The sequence below is a fragment of the Xenopus tropicalis genome, chromosome 8 (genome assembly GCF_000004195.4).
Source record: "Xenopus tropicalis strain Nigerian chromosome 8, UCB_Xtro_10.0, whole genome shotgun sequence".
NCBI lineage: Eukaryota > Metazoa > Chordata > Amphibia > Anura > Pipidae > Xenopus > Xenopus tropicalis.
Window position 1 is genome coordinate 5,651,263 of NC_030684.2, and position 17,783 is coordinate 5,669,045.

Sequence of the window (17,783 nt, forward strand, 5' to 3'; positions counted from 1 at the left end):
ATTATATGGTTAATACCCCCCCCCCTAGTAGTACAGGTACCCAGTATGCCCTGTATAATGCCCTGTATATAGCTGGTATTATACTGTGCCTATTATATGGTTAATAACCCCCCCTAGTAGTACAGGTACCCAGTATGCCCTGTATAATGCCCTGTATAAAGCTGGTATTATACTGTGCCTATTATATGGTTAATACCCCCCCCCTAGTAGTACAGGTACCCAGTATGCCCTGTATAATGCCCTGTATAAAGCTGGTATTACACTGTGCCTATTATATGGTTAATAACCCCCCCTAGTAGTACAGGTACCCAGTATGCCCTGTATAATGCCCTGTATAAAGCTGGTATTATACTGTGCCTATTATATGGTTAATAACCCCCCTAGTAGTACAGGTACCCAGTATGCCCTGTATAATGCCCTGTATAAAGCTGGTATTATACTGTGCCTATTATATGGTTAATAACACCCCCCCCCTAGTAGTACAGGTACCCAGTATGCCCTGTATAATGCCCTGTATAAAGCTGGTATTACACTGTGCCTATTATATGGTTAATAACCCCCCCTAGTAGTACAGGTACCCAGTATGCCCTGTATAATGCCCTGTATAAAGCTGGTATTATACTGTGCCTATTATATGGTTAATAACCCCCCCTAGTAGTACAGGTACCCAGTATGCCCTGTATAATGCCCTGTATAAAGCTGGTATTATACTGTGCCTATTATATGGTTAATACCCCCCCCTAGTAGTACAGGTACCCCAGTATGCCCTGTATAATGCCCTGTATAAAGCTGGTATTATACTGTGCCTATTATATGGTTAATACCCCCCCCCTAGTAGTACAGGTACCCAGTATGCCCTGTATAATGCCCTGTATAAAGCTGGTATTATACTGTGCCTATTATATGGTTAATAACACCCCCCCCCTAGTAGTACAGGTACCCAGTATGCCCTGTATAATGCCCTGTATAAAGCTGGTATTATACTGTGCCTATTATATGGTTAATACCCCCCCCCTAGTAGTACAGGTACCCAGTATGCCCTGTATAATGCCCTGTATAAAGCTGGTATTATACTGTGCCTATTATATGGTTAATACCCCCCCCTAGTAGTACAGGTACCCAGTATGCCCTGTATAATGCCCTGTATAAAGCTGGTATTATACTGTGCCTATTATATGGTTAATACCCCCCCCTAGTAGTACAGGTACCCAGTATGCCCTGTATAATGCCCTGTATAAAGCTGGTATTATACTGTGCCTATTATATGGTTAATACCCCCCCCCCTAGTAGTACAGGTACCCAGTATGCCCTGTATAATGCCCTGTATAAAGCTGGTATTACACTGTGCCTATTATATGGTTAATACCCCCCCCCTAGTAGTACAGGTACCCAGTATGCCCTGTATAATGCCCTGTATAAAGCTGGTATTATACTGTGCCTATTATATGGTTAATACCCCCCCCCTTGGCACATACACCCATTGGGTGCCATATAGACAGATGGGTGCGCATCCCTGTACCTGTGGGTGCGGGGGTCCCGCTAAGTCAGTAAATCCGTCGGGTTGCGGGGGGGGGGGGGGGGGAGCAGAAGTAGAATCGCTGAGAGCGACTAAGTCAGCAGCCTGCCCCCAGCTGTGCCCATTAACTGCAGCCGCTGGATGGAGACGCGTCTGTCGCAGTCGCACAGGAGCTGATGGCCGGTGCGCCGGTGCGATGTAAGCATCGGGTGGGTGCCCTGCTGGGGGCGCTACTGGGTGTCACCTTGCCACTAACCTACTCTCCCCCCCCCCCCAGGCTGGCAGCTGATAAGAGCGGGGTTATTTTAGACATCGGAACCCTGAAAATGACCGAACTGGAGACGGAGGTCCCCCCGCTGCCCCCCCGGTACCGCTTCAGGGATCTGCTGCTCGGGGATCAGACCTTCCAGAACGACGACCGGTAAGTGTCGGGGAAGGAGGGAGGGATCCCGGCCGGGGAGGGGGGGGGGGAGCTGTCCGAACCGTGGTGCTGAATTCCCGATCCCTGCCGAGCGCTTCGGCGCTATCCGAGGTGCTGAACTCAACGCTGCTGAATCGCTTCCATTGCTGAACTGCACCTCTCAGCGTTCCCTGCTGCTGGGAGCTGTAGCTGTGCAACTGGATAGGTTTGTAGCCCAGGGGTGTCGTTAACCGTTTATTGGTCGTAAGTCGCCAAAACTCACGTATAATCCATCTTGTCTCGTCCGACCACATTGCGCCCCCCGGGTCCCCCCATCTCTCAGCGCATTCTTACTTCCCAATTAAAACCGCAGCACATTGCCAATTAACCTTTCGCCTTCTCCGTCTCCCCCATGATTGGTGCGTTTAATCGCTTTAACGATCGTGTAGCTAATGCCTCATTACTAGGGAGATTGGCTTCAGCGCCGGGTTACCTGGGGGCCAAGGTATCACCTTCTATAATATGGTAGAGTGTAAGCTCTTTTGGGAAGGGCTTTCTTCCCCTCTTGTATCGGTTACTGATTGCTTTATATGTTACTCCTTGTAGAGTGTAAGCTCTTTTGGGCAGGGCTCCCTTCCCCTCCTGTATCGGTTACTGATTGCTTTATATGTTACTCCTTGTAGAGTGTAAGCTCTTTTGGGCAGGGCTCCCTTCCCCTCCTGTATCGGTTACTGATTGCTTTATATGTTACTCCTTGTAGAGTGTAAGCTCTTTTGGGCAGGGCTCCCTTCCCCTCCTGTATCGGTTACTGATTGCTTTATATGTTACTCCTTGTAGAGTGTAAGCTCTTTTGGGCAGGGCTCCCTTCCCCTCCTGTATCGGTTACTGATTGCTTTATATGTTACTCCTTGTAGAGTGTAAGCTCTTTTGGGCAGGGCTCTCTTCCCCTCCTGTATTGGTTACTGATTGCTTTATATGTTACTCCTTGTAGAGTGTAAGCTCTTTTGGGCAGGGCTCCCTTCCCCTCCTGTATCGGTTACTGATTGCTTTATATGTTACTCTGTATGCCCAATGTATGAAACCCACTTATTGTACAGCGCTGCGGGATATGTTGGCGCTTTATAAATAAATGTTAATAATAATAATAATAGAGAGAGAGAGAGAGAGAGAGAGAGATAGATAGAGAGAGCGATAGAGAGAGAGAGATACATAGATAGATAGAGATTGATATATATATAGAGAGAGAGAGAGAGAGAGAGATACATAGATAGATAGAGATTGATAGAGAGAGAGAGAGAGCGATAGATAGATATAGAGAGAGATAGAGATACATAGATAGATAGAGATTGATTGATAGATAGATTGATAGATAGAGAGAGGGATAGATAGAGAGAGATACATAGATAGATAGAGATTGATATAGATAGAGAGAGAGAGAGAGAGAGATACATAGATAGATAGAGATTGATAGAGAGAGAGAGAGAGCGATAGATAGATATAGAGAGAGATAGAGATACATAGATAGATAGAGATTGATTGATAGATAGATAGATTGATAGATAGAGAGAGGGATAGATAGAGAGAGATACATAGATAGATAGAGATACATAGATAGATAGAGATACATAGATAGATAGAGATACATAGATAGATAGAGATACATAGATAGATAGAGATACATAGATAGATAGAGATACATAGATAGATAGAGATACATAGATAGATAGAGATACATAGATAGATAGAGATTGATAGAGAAAGAGAGAGAGAGAGAGAGCGATAGATAGATATAGAGAGAGATAGAGATACATAGATAGATAGAGATTGATTGATAGATAGATAGAGAGAGGGATAGATAGAGAGAGAGAGATACATAGATAGATAGAGATTGATATATATAGATAGAGAGAGAGAGAGATACATAGATAGATAGATAGATGATAGATAGATGATAGATAGATGATAGATAGATAGATAGATAGAGATACATAGATAGAGATTGATAGAGATAGATAGATAGAGAGAGAGCGATAGATAGAGAGAGACACATAGATAGATAGAGAGAGAGCGATAGATAGAGACACATAGATAGATAGAGAGAGAGCGATAGATAGAGAGAGACACATAGATAGATAGAGAGAGATAGATAGAGAGAGATAGATAGAGAGAGATAGATAGAGATAGATAGAGAGATAGAGATAGATAAGGGTTAAATGTATGGGAAATATAGGGGCAGGTTTACTAAAACTCTATAAATTCTCATTTTTATTCCGTTTCAAACTCGGAATGGCGACAATTCAGAAAAGTTCAAGTTTTCAGACAGAAACCCGGCGCCAAAAATCTATAATCGCCAAGGCCATTGACTTCTACAGGAACTCGGCTAGGGAATTCTCATTGGCCGCTTCTGGGAGTTCAGTTCATGTCTTAAAAAGGGGGGGGGGGTTTCACATTTACATTAACTTTTAGTAGGTTATAGAATGGCCTATTCCTAGCAACGTTGCAATTGGTCTTCATTATTTATTTCTTATAGATTTTGAATTATTTCTTCTGCTTCTTTCCAGATTTCAAATGGGGGTCACTGACCCCGGCAGCCAAACCCTATTGCTCTGTGAGGCTCCAGTTTTATTCTTATTGTTACTTTTTATTCCTTATCTTTCTATTCAGCCCCTCCCCTATTCATATACCAGCCTCTCATCCAAACCCCTCCCTGGTTGCTAAGGTAATTTAAACCCTAGCAACAGGATAACTGACCCCGGCAGCCAAACCCTATTGCTCTGTGAGGCTCCAGTTTTATTGTTATTGTTACTTTTTATTCCTTATCTTTCTATTCAGCCCCTCCCCTATTCATATACCAGCCTCTCATCCAAACCCCTCCCTGGTTGCTAAGGTAATTTAAACCCTAGCAACAGGATAACTGACCCCGGCAGCCAAACCCTATTGCTCTGTGAGGCTCCAGTTTTATTGTTACTGTTACTTTGTATTCCTTATCTTTCTATTCAGTCCTTCCCATCTCTCTTTTGAAGCCACTGCCTGGTTCCTAGGGGAAGTAAGACCCTAGCAACCAGATAGCTGCTAAAATACCAAATGAAACAAAAAGCTAAACAACTGAAAAAAAAAAAAATGAAGACCAATTGCAAATTCTTGTACATGTAAGAGAGGTCCATTCATCCAGCAAATATCCATCATATAGAGATATCCTACAGCTTATATTTTTGACAGGCACTTAAAGGCACGGCGCTCTGGGAGATAGTGTCATGGATTCAGGTAGCGCCGTGCCTTTAAGACATTCACGTTCTTCATTTTTCCACTTCATTGAACTTTCATGTCGGGGAAGAGACAAACAGCTGCGCCGGATCCTCATTCCAAGGCCGATTGCACATCCCCGGCTATTCCGGCAATTAGGGCTCCCAAATGGGAGTCGCACCTATTGAGCTATTGTGGCCCAGAGAGAGGCTTTGGGGGCGGGGCTAGACCGGACTGCCAATCTGTGGGTTCTAGGGGCTGCTGTAATGTGCCATAGATAGGGACCCCCAATATAAGATCTAGGGGCTGCTGAAAGATGCCGTAGATAGGGGCCCCCAAAATCAGATCTAGGGGCTGCTGAAAGATGCCGTAGATAGGGACCCCCAATATAAGATCTAGGGGCTGCTGAAAGATGCCGTAGATAGGGGCCCCCAAAATCAGATCTAGGGGCTGCTGTAATGTGCCATAGATAGGGACCCCCAATATAAGATCTAGGGGCTGCTGAAAGATGCCGTAGATAGGGGCCCCCAAAATCAGATCTAGGGGCTGCTGAAAGATGCCGTAGATAGGGACCCCCAATATAAGATCTAGGGGCTGCTGTAAGATGCCGTAGATAGAGGCCCCCCAATATAAGATTATGGGCTGCTGTAAGATGCTGTAGATAGGGGCCCCCCACTATAAGATCTAGGGGCTGCTGTAAGATGCCGTAGATAGGGCCCCCCCAAAATAAGATCATGGGGCTGCTGTAAGATGCTGTAGATAGGGGCCCCCCAATATAAGATCTAGGGGCTGCTTTAAGATGCCATAGATAGGGGCCCCCCAATATAAGATATAGGGGCTGCTGTAAGATGCCGTAGATAGGGGCCCCCCAATATATGATATAGGGGCTGCTGTAAGATGCCGTAGATAGGGGCCCCCCAATATAAGATATAGGGGCTGCTGAAAGATGCCGTAGATAGGGGCCCCCCAAAATAAGATCATGGGGCTGCTGTAAGATGCCGTAGATAGGGGACCCCCAAAATAAGATCTAGGGGCAGCGGAAATATGCCGTAGATAGGGGCCCCCAAAATAAGAGCTAGGGGGCTGCTGTAAGATACCGTAGATAAGGGCCCCCCAATATAAGATCATGGGGCTGCTGTAAGATGCCGTAGATAGGGACCCCCCAAAATAAGATCTAGGGGTTGCTGTAAGATGCTGTTGATAGGGGCCCCCCAAAATAAGATCATGGGGCTGCTGTAAGATGCCGTAGATAGGGGGCCCCCAAAATAAGATCTAGGGGCAGCGGAAATATGCCGTAGATAGGGGCCCCCAAAATAAGAGCTAGGGGGCTGCTGTAAGATACCGTAGATAAGGGCCCCCAATATAAGATCATGGGGCTGCTGTAAGATGCCGTAGATAGGGACCCCCCAAAATAAGATCTAGGGGTTGCTGTAAGATGCTGTTGATAGGGGCCCCCCAAAATAAGATCATGGGGCTGCTGTAAGATGCCGTAGATAGGGGGCCCCCAAAATAAGATCTAGGGGCAGCGGAAATATGCCGTAGATAGGGGCCCCCAAAATAAGAGCTAGGGGGCTGCTGTAAGATACCGTAGATAAGGGCCCCCAATATAAGATCATGGGGCTGCTGTAAGATGCCGTAGATAGGGACCCCCCAAAATAAGATCTAGGGGTTGCTGTAAGATGCTGTTGATAGGGGCCCCCCAATATAAGATCTAGGGGCTGCTGTAATTGGTCTAAGGGACCCATATCGGCAGCTACAATTGGCCCGTGTATGGGAACCCTAAGGCATTGGCAGTGATGCCAACGGACAGACTTAAGGTGGCCATACACGGTGAGATTCGCCCCAGGGCCAAACGATCAAACTACAATGGCGCGCATAGGCATCATTCAGGGTCGGACTGGGCTGCTGGGGCACCGGGGGGCCCCGACCCAGACCCATTGCCTGCTTGAGACGCCATTTTCCCTCCCCCCCAACAAACTAAAGGTAAGTTTAATTAACACAGGTTGGACAGGTGGTGGGGAGTGTGAAGGCCATGTTGGGGGGCCCCTTGTGGGGTGCTGGGGCCCCTGGGGCAGCAGTACCATTAGGCTTTGCACCCTGCAGTCCAACACTGGCGCCGTTGGACCAAAAACCATATCAATGTCTCTGATCTAACGGAAAAATCAAACCTGCCCAATCAAGATCTGGGCAATTTAAGGGCAGATATGGGTTGGGTAGACCAGCCAGGGGGCAGAATCGGTCTGAAGGACCCAAATTGGCAGTTGGAATCTGCCCGTGTATGGGCACCATTAGAATTATAAATAAAATGACAGTTAAATGGGATCTCTCCTTCCCCTGACGCCACTCGGGGTAAATACGCCCCCATATTATACATTCAGATTCATGCAGAACCTTTGATCAGCGCGGAACCGGCTCCCCATTTATATTCCGCACTTCTAACGAATATATTGGGGGGGGGGTTTATATCCAGGGGCCTGCTGGGAATTCCCCGCCACACTCACCGGCTGACAGGCTCTCCCATTGGTGCCGGCACAGGCGCGCGCAAGGGAACCCAGGAACTGGCGGAAACGATTGCCAAGTCGGGATCAAACGCCTAATTAAATCTTAACGACTTATTGGGAATATCATTATTTTGCGCAGAAATCGGCGGGGGGGGGGGCGGGACATACCCGCGTCTCCCTGAGCCAAACGGATTCGTATTTGGAGACACAAATGAAACGTCGGTGCAATGAGCAATTGATTGGCCGTCGTTCAATAGAAACATTTTTGACCCCCGTTGACCCAGAACCGGTCCCTGCCAGAAAGCATTGGGGCTCCACCATGGATCTCCCTCCTCCAATCATGCAGTCGAGGGGGGGGGCCCCCTGGGGTGACGGCTCTGGTGGGCTCCGTGCACCCCAGTCCTGACCCTGTTTCCTTTTATAATTGATCCAATCTCTTTGGTTCCTTAAGAGCAGAGGAGAGGACTCAGCGGGGAGCGGGACAGGGGAGGTGAGAGGGCCCCCCAACAGTCTTAGGGGCCCTTGATACGGCCCCCCCATGGTTTCAAGGGCCGCCACAGTTTGATGACGAAGGTGGTGGTGGTGACAACGGCAGGGGCAGGGGGGGGGAGTGGAGTGCGACCAATTTGGGTTACAGTCTGCCAATGATGGGGGTGAGTGGTTGGGGGGGTGCTGGTGATGGTGGTCCGGCCCCCAACAGTCTTAGGGGCCCTTGATAAGGCCCCCCCAGGGGAACTTACCTGGCTCCCGCTGTGTCCTCACCCCTGGCAGCGGAGAGAGAAGACTCAGCGGGGAGCTGAGAGGGCCCCCAACAGTCTTAGGGCCCCTTGATACGGCCCCTTGGTCCTTTGGCTGAAAGCTCTAGAGCTCAGTCCGAGGCCTCTATTGGTCGGAAGAGTAACAAATAAGATTCGGGACAACCTTTCCACCCACGAGATTCCTCAACCTTCTCGTTATGCCATTTCCCTCCGGGCAGGCAAACAGCCCCGGCCCAGGATAGTCCTGTTACTGTACAATAAATGGATTTCTGGTTTCATTATAACGTTGCCTTTTGTTTGATAAGCAAAGTCTGAAACAGGAAGGGAATAGGCGTTAATATCATTATTCTTTTGCCCTGAGTAAATACCCCCTGCCCTGAGTATATTGACTCGGCCGACAGGTGTTGGTTTCTGGATTATTTCCATGTAATTTCCCGGGTAATGGAGGTTTAATGGGTCTGCGCTAACAGAATCCGGCGTGACATCTCCGGGCCATTGGGCAAATAGATTTATCACTTGTTCACACTTATTGGCCGCGGCTCCGCTCGCAATCCGTGCTTTGTTTGGCATCGTCTGAGCGCATTTGTGGGGTATTGGGCCGATGACTGGCGCTGCCCCCGGGGGGACTGCAAGTAGAATATGGGCTCGGATAATGATTCCCTCAGGTCTGATTCCTTCTGCTTGGAGTTTGGGGGGGCACCGATAAACATTACACCCTGAAAAACTTCTGGGGTATTATACATGGAATTGGCACTGTATTTATCCCGCTGTGGGTTCTGGGGTATTATACATGGAATTGGCACTGTATTTATCTGCTGTGGGTTCTGGGGTATTATACATGGAATTGGCACTGTATTTATCCTGCTGTGGGTTCTGGGGTATTATACATGGAATTGGCACTGTATTTATCCTGCTGTGGGTTCTGGGGTATTATACATGGAATTGGCACTGTATTTATCCTGCTGTGGGTTCTGGGGTATTATACATGGAATTGGCACTGTATTTATCCTGCTGTGGGTTCTGGGGTATTATACATGGAATTGGCACTGTATTTATCCTGCCGTGGGTTCTGGGGTATTATACATGGAATTGGCACTGTATTTATCCTGCTGTGGGTTCTGGGGTATTATACATGGAATTGGGCACTGTATTATCCCACTGTGGGTTCTGGGGTATTATACATGGAATTGGCACTGTATTTATCCCGCTGTGGGTTCTGGGTATTTTACATGGAATTGGCACTGTATTTATCCTGCTGTGGGTTTCTGGGTATTATACATGGAATTGGCACTGTATTTATCTGCTGTGGGTTCTGGGGTATTATACATGGAATTGGCACTGTATTTTATCCCCTGGTGGGTTCTGGTATTATACCGGAATTGGCCCTGTATTTATCCCGCTGTGGGTTCTGGGGTATTATACCTGGAATTGGCACTGTATTTATCCCGCTGTGGGTTCTGGGGTATTATACCTGGAATTGGCACTGTATTTATCCCGCTGTGGGTCTGGGGTATTATACCTGGAATTGGCCCCTGTATTTATCCCGCTGTGGGTTCTGGGTATTATACCTGGATTGGCACTGTATTTATTCCCGCTGTGGGTTCTGGGGTATTATACATGGAATTGGCACTGTATTTATCCCGCTGTGGGTTCTGGGTATTATACATGGAATTGGCACTGTATTTATCCCTCCTGTGGGTTCTGGGTATTATACATGGAATTGGCACTGTATCTATCCCGCTGTGGGTTCTGGGGTATTATACATGGAATTGGCACTGTATTTATTTGCTGTGGGTTCTGGGTATTATACATGGAATTGGCACTGTATTTATCCCGCTGTGGGTTCGGTTGGGGTATTATAATGGAATTGGCACTGTATTTATCCTGCTGTGGGTTCTGGGGCTATTATACATGGAATTGGCACTGTATTTATGCTTCTGTGGGTTCTGGGGTATTATACATGGAATTGGCACTGTATTGATATCCCGCTGTGGGTTCTGGGGTATTATACATGGAATTGGCACTGTATTTATCCTGCTGTGGGTTCTGGGGTATTATACATGGAATTGGCACTGTATTTATCCTGCTGTGGGGTTCTGGGTATTATACATGGAATTGGCACTGTATTTATCTGCTGTGGGTTCTTTGGGTATTATACATGGAATTGGCACTGTATTTATCCCGCTGTGGGTTCTGGGTATTATACATGGAATTGGCACTGTATTTATCCCGCTGTGGGTTCTAGGGTATTATACCTGGAATTGGCACTGTATTTATCCGGCTTGGGGTTCTGGGGTATTATACATGGAATTGGCACTGTATTTATCCCGCTGTGGGTTCTGGGTATTATACATGGAATTGGCACTGTATTTATCCTGCTGTGGGTTCTGGGGTATTATACATGGAATTGGCACTGTATTTATCCCGCTGTGGGTTCTGGGGTATTATACATGGAATTGGCACTGTATTTATCCCGCTGTGGTTCTGGGGTATTATACATGGAATTGGCACTGTATTTATCCTGCTGTGGGTTCTTGGGTATTATACATGGAATTGGCACTGTTTTTATCCCGCTGTGGGTTCTGGGGTATTATACATGGAATTGGCACTGTATTTATCCCGCTGTGGGTTCTGAGGTATTATACATGGAATTGGCACTGTATTTATCCTGCTGTGGGTTCTGGGGTATTATACATGGAATTGGCACTGTATTTATCCCGCTGTGGGTTCTGGGGTATTATACATGGAATTGGCACTGTATTTATCCCGCTGTGGGTTCTGGGGTATTATACATGGAATTGGCACTGTATTTATCCCGCTGTGGGTTCTGGGGTATTATACATGGAATTGGCACTGTATTTATCCCGCTGTGGGTTCTGGGGTATTATACATGGAATTGGCACTGTATTTATCCCGCTGTGGGTTCTGGGGTATTATACATGGAATTGGCACTGTATTTATCCTGCTGTGGGTTCTGGGGTATTATACATGGAATTGGCACTGTATTTATCCCGCTGTGGGTTCTGGGGTATTATACATGGAATTGGCACTGTATTTATCCCGCTGTGGGTTCTGGGGTATTATACATGGAATTGGCCACTGTATTTATCCCCTGGTTCTGGGTATTATACATGGAATTGGCACTGTATTTATTCCCGCTGTGGGTTCTGGGGTATTATACATGGAATTGGCACTGGTATTTTATCCGCTGTGGGTTCTGGGGGTATTATACATGGAATTGGCACTGTATTTATCCCTGCTGTGGGTTCTGGGGTATTATACATGGAATTGGCACTGTATTTATTCTGCTGTGGGTTCTGGGGGTATTATACATGGAATTGGCACTGTATTTATTCTGCTGTGGGTTCTGGGGTATTATACATGGAATTGGCACTGTATTTATCCCGCTGTGGGTTCTGGGGTATTATACATGGAATTGGCACTGTATTTATCCCGCTGTGGGTTCTGGGGTATTATACATGGAATTGGCACTGTATTTATCTGCTGTGGGTTCTGGGGTATTATACATGGAATTGGCACTGTATTTATCTGCTGTGGGTTCTGGGGTATTATACATGGAATTGGCACTGTATTTATCCTGCTGTGGGTTCTGGGGTATTATACATGGAATTGGCACTGTATTTATTCTGCTGTGGGTTCTGGGGTATTATACATGGAATTGACACTGTATTTATCCTGCTGTGGGTTCTGGGGTATTATACATGGAATTGGCACTGTATTTAGAGTGTATATAGTTGCTGCCCAGAGACACCAGGGTAACTCTCTCCTACAGCTCGGGGAGACCAGTCGAAGCGCTCACATTAAACAGTCTCACAACACATGGCTCCTCCCCCACAGCCTCATTATCTGCCCTACTGAGACGTTCCTTTCACTTATTCACCATGGAAATATTCTATACGGCCAAATCAATATAAAAGTAGGGGTTGCGTGTAATGAGTTCTTTATTGCACATTCCCTATTAAATTAGACGAGGTTACCATAACGATAATGTATTGTCCCCGGGTTAATGATTGAGCTGCGTGAGTAGCACTCCCGGCCCATAAACCTTTATATTATTCCTGTGGAACATTCTATTCAGGTGACTGCTCCATGAGTCCCTGCCGTGTTTCCATTATTCCCTGCTCTCTGGCCCAAAGGCCACTTTCTGATGCTTCTCTGTCCAAAAAGTTTGCTTTCTGCTCAACAGTGGTGCATCTCTGGGGCTCTCGCTGCAGGGGCGTGTCTTGCATGGAACAGGGGCGTGTCTTGCATGGAACAGGGGCGTGTCTTGCATGGAACAGGGGCGTGTCTTGCATGGAACAGGGGCGTGTCTTGCATGGAACAGGGGCGTGTCTAGCATGGAACAGGGGCGTGTCTAGCATGGAACAGGGGATGGAACAGGGGCGTGTCTAGCATGGAACAGGGGCGTGTCTAGCATGGAACAGGGGCGTGTCTAGCATGGAACAGGGGGCGGTCTAGCATGGAACAGGGGATGGAACAGGGGCGTGTCTAGCATGGAACAGGGGATGGAACAGGGGCGTGTCTAGCATGGAACAGGGGCGTGTCTAGCATGGAACAGGGGCGTGTCTAGCATGGAACAGGGGGCGGTGGTCAGCATGGAACAAGGCGAATTGGCCCAACAGGGCGTTGTCTAGCATGAGCACCACAGGAAGCCCAAAAGTCTCAAGCATCCGCGAACAAAAGGTGTGTCGTACCCACCGGCCGAGATGTTCATAAAAGCAAATGGAACAACACCGGGCATGAGTCAGCATGAACAGGGATTAACGCGCCAACAGAGGGCGTAGTCTAGGCATGAAAGCGAGGAACAAACGTCGCTCTAGGCAGCCGGAACAAGGGAGGGTGTGTCTAGCCATGGCACAAGGGAGATTGGGGAAACAGGGCCCAAGGGCTGTCAGTCACAGCTATAGGGGAGACAACCAGGAGGCAGGTTCTAGAACCACTGGACGACAGCGAAGAGGATAAGGAACAGGGGATAAGGAAAAAAAGCCCGACACAACTATAAACACCCAAAGAACCCACCACAAACATAATGACAGCAGAAGGGACTGCAAACAGGGGCATGGCGCTGCATGGAAACAGGAGATGGAACAGGGCCATGTTAGAATGGGAACAGGATGGGAACAGGTGTTCTACAAATGGAACAGGGGATGGAACAGGGGCGTGTCTAGCATGGAACAGGGGCGTGTCTAGCATGGAACAGGGGCATGTCTAGCATGAACAGGGGCGTGTCTAGCATGCAACAGGGGATGGAACAGGGGCATGTCTTGCATGGAACAGGGGCGTGTCTTGCATGGAAAGGGGCGTGTCTTGCATGGAACAGGGGAGTGTCTAGCATGCAATAGGAGATGGAACAGGGGCGTGTCTTGCATGGAACAGGGGAATGTCTTGCATGGAACAGGGGAGTGTCTAGCATGGAACAGGGGAGTGTCTAGCATGGAACAGGGGAGTGTCTAGCATGGAACAGGGGCGTGTCTAGCATGGAACAGGGGATAGAACACCACGATGTAACCAGGAGGACGTGGTCTCTTGCGATATGGGAACAGGGGCATGTGCTCCGCTGGAGCATTAAGCATACCTAGGAGTGACACACGCGGCCCGCGTGTCTTAGCTCACTGCCATTGTAGGAAAGCGTACTTCGATCGTGCTTGCCATGATATCATGGGAGGGATGTTAGTCGTTGGCATGCAGATATCAAGGCGCGATGTTGTTCTTCATTCAATGTGTTACACTAAATACCCCACGGAGGGGGAGGTGGATATAGGACAAATGTGGACAAACGGGGCAGAACCGTTTGCTCTAGCATGCGGAATCAAGCCGCCTCGTCTTAGCATGAGTGAAAACAGGGGATGAAGCGAAAGAGCTCGGAAACAGGAGCCATGAGTACCATGATAGACATTCTCCAGATAAGACGTTTCTATAACCAATCATTCTCCCATCCTTTGTATGTGTGCTATTACAACTATAAACCATCTGCCAGATACCGTAATAGGTATTACCCATTCACGGCCTGATATAGGTGACGATTAAAGTCCACTCAGTCTGAGAAGTATAGTCAGGAGACCAAGGTCCGCGTGGGTAAGTTACACCACTATTCCAACCAGCCGGCAATTATACCTGGCTATGTAAAGGTCTAAAACAAGCCAATTCCCGAAACACTCTCAAGGCAGCCCTGAAGCTTAGGAGAGGTGAATAAGACTAAATGGAAATATCACACCGAGAAAGAACCTGTGTACAGACTCAACGTGGACTGCTTGTAGACAGTAGAGGGAACAGTTGCTTTCCGGGGGACACTTTTCTTTCATTAGAACTTGCTCTGTACGTTTGGGATGTCTCATACCTTCGCTAGCTGTCACTTACACGGCAGGGAGTAGACAGTTACTCTCATTAGCTGCCCATTATTCCCAGTGGAGCCTGGAGTGAGTCTCAGCAGCCGGACCTTGGGGATTGGCTCAGCTGTCTCTCCAGTTTCCCTGCTGTCACTTTCTAACCTTTGGGCCTCTCTCATTTGCCCCCGGGCTATTCCGCTAGCCGTGATCCCTACGTTTATTTCCGCCTCTCCCACGTAATTCGGTTTTTATGGGACTCAATGGAGCATCAATCTTAGGCAGCCATTATAACTGTGGGGGGGGGGTAATATAAAATGGACCCCACACAAGGGGCAACGGAATGCCACATATTGGCTATGGCTGTATATGTATATATAGCCCAGGCTGTACTGCGCCGGATAGGTCAGGCCATTGCCTGGGGCTTATTCTCTATGACATACGTCTGCGGTCTCATTACATGGGCTTTAGCCTTTCATGGACCCCAAGCTCCGGCTTCATGTCCCAAGGCTTCTGGGTATTGATGTCACCTCTGCCTCTGATCCAATCGCTGTCGGACCATGAAGATCTGGCCCTTAGGGAAACCTTACCCTTTATATACGAGATAAATGTTTCTATATTTGTGTGTGTCTTTCCAGGACTGCTCTCTTACCCATAATAATAATAATAATAATAGTAGAAGTAGTAATAATGGTCAGACAGGAATCTTACCCAGTACTTCCTGCTCCTGGGCTGCTCTCTTTCCCATGGTCAGGCAGGCTCCTCCCCCTGGGTAAGTGAATCCAATCTCCCCCCAGTACTTACCCAGGTACAGAGCTCTGATTCTCTGTACTTCCTGCTCCTGGGCTGCTCTCTTTCCCATGGTCAGGCAGGAACCCCCCCCCTGGGTAAGTGAATCCAATCTCCCCCCAGTACTTACCCAGGTACAGAGCTCTGATTCTCTGTACTTCCTGCTCCTGGGCTGCTCTCTTTCCCATGGTCAGGCAGGAACCCCCCCCCCCCCCCTGGGTAAGTGAATCCAATCTCCCCCCAGTACTTACCCAGGTACAGAGCTCTGATTCTCTGTACTTCCTGCTCCTGGGCTGCTCTCTTTCCCATGGTCAGGCAGGAACCTCCCCCTGGGTAAGTGACTCCAATCTCCCCAGTACTTACCCAGGTACAGAGCTCTGATTCTCTGTACTTCCTGCTCCTGGGCTGCTCTCTTTCCCATGGTCAGGCAGGAACCTCCCCCTGGGTAAGTGAATCCAATCTCCCCCAGTACTTACCCAGGTACAGAGCTCTGATTCTCTGTACTTCCTGCTCCTGGGCTGCTCTCTTTCCCATGGTCAGGCAGGCTCCTCCCCCTGGGTAAGTGAATCCAATCTCCCCCCAGTACTTACCCAGGTACAGAGCTCTGATTCTCTGTACTTCCTGCTCCTGGGCTGCTCTCTTTCCCATGGTCAGGCAGGAACCTCCCCCTGGGTAAGTGAATCCAATCTCCCTCCAGTACTTACCCAGGTACAGAGCTCTGATTCTCTGTACTTCCTGCTCCTGGGCTGCTCTCTTTCCCATGGTCAGGCAGGAACCTCCCCCTGGGTAAGTGAATTCAATCTCCCCCCAGTACTTACCCAGGTACAGAGCTCTGATTCTCTGTACTTCCTGCTCCTGGGCTGCTCTCTTTCCCATGGTCAGGCAGGAACCTCCCCCTGGGTAAGTGAATCCAATCTCCCTCCAGTACTTACCCAGGTACAGAGCTCTGATTCTCTGTACTTCCTGCTCCTGGGCTGCTCTCTTTCCCATGGTCAGGCAGGAACCTCCCCCTGGGTAAGTGAATTCAATCTCCCCCCAGTACTTACCCAGGTACAGAGCTCTGATTCTCTGTACTTCCTGCTCCTGGGCTTGCTCTCTTTCCCATGGTCAGGCAGGAACCTCCCCCTGGGTAAGTGAATCCAATCTCCCTCCAGTACTTACCCAGGTTACAGAGCTCTGATTCTCTGTACTTCCTGCTCCTGGGCTGCTCTCTTTCCCATGGTCAGGCAGGAACCTCCCCCTGGGTAAGTGAATTCAATCTCCCCCCAGTACTTACCCAGGTACAGAGCTCTGATTCTCTGTACTTCCTGCTCCTGGGCTGCTCTCTTTCCCATGGTCAGGCAGGAACCTCCCCCTGGGTAAGTGAATCCAATCTCCCCCCAGTACCACCTCACTGCCGCCCCAGTAAAGTGCCACCTGAGGCCATGAAACCCTAGGGAAACCAGACCATCTGAGACAAATTTATCGCTCGTGACTGCGTCTCTTGCACTTTGCTTTCCCCCTAATTAATTCTCATGCGTCTCACTGTACAAGGTCCTTCGATGTTGCCAAACAGTGCATCAGAGGGCAGAGTCCAAATTAAACCCCCAGAAAATTGTCTTCAGGATTTTTTCCCCGTGACATTTACATCTGCAGTGAAAGTAATTATCCTATCTGCCTGGAACATGCCCGCACTCCGCTTCCCATGGCATTCCTTCGCTCCGCGCCCCCCCCCCCCTCATCAGAATTCATAGAAGATTACTAAAATGGCAGAAGAACCCCCCCCACCCCCCCAACTTGGCGCCCCTCCAACTGTATTTTTGTATAAGGCTTAACTGTAATGGACAATGGGTGAGACCATTAATCATTAATCTGTAGACCAGAGAAAGTGTCAGTGGTGGCGGAGGTGAGGGGGTTAATAGTCATGGTGCCCCTGCAGTCTCTTGGCTGTGGATATTCAATAGGCTGGGGGTGCGGGGGGGGGGGGGGGGGGGGAATTATATACGTTAAATATTACTAAATAGCTGCTGTACATCACTGTTTCCATGGAAACAGTCCTCCGGTAAACCTTAGGTGTTCCACCGTGGCCTTGTCCCCTTCCCTGGGGCCAATTAAGGGCTACAGAACGTGGTCAACGGATTGCTCTCTAAATATGCAGGATTCCAAGATGGCAGCGACATCAGTGGGGCTTTCCACCTTCTTCTGTTCTTATTGGGTTAGTAGAGTTTCTGGAAGATTCCAAACCTGCCACCA

At 48.4% G+C, this 17,783-nt stretch overlaps 1 protein-coding gene across 2 annotated transcripts in view; it reads left to right on the forward strand.

Annotated features, from left to right (window-relative positions):
* The window catches only part of kcnt1 (potassium channel, subfamily T, member 1), a 128,185-nt gene that overhangs the window by 15,126 nt on the left and 95,276 nt on the right, over nt 1–17,783 (forward strand). For both annotated transcript variants that reach the window (XM_031890259.1, XM_031890262.1), the window contains exon 2: nt 1,794–1,937. In XM_031890259.1, coding sequence (XP_031746119.1) covers nt 1,794–1,937 — 144 coding nt within the window. The remainder of the gene's footprint in view (nt 1–1,793; nt 1,938–17,783) is intronic.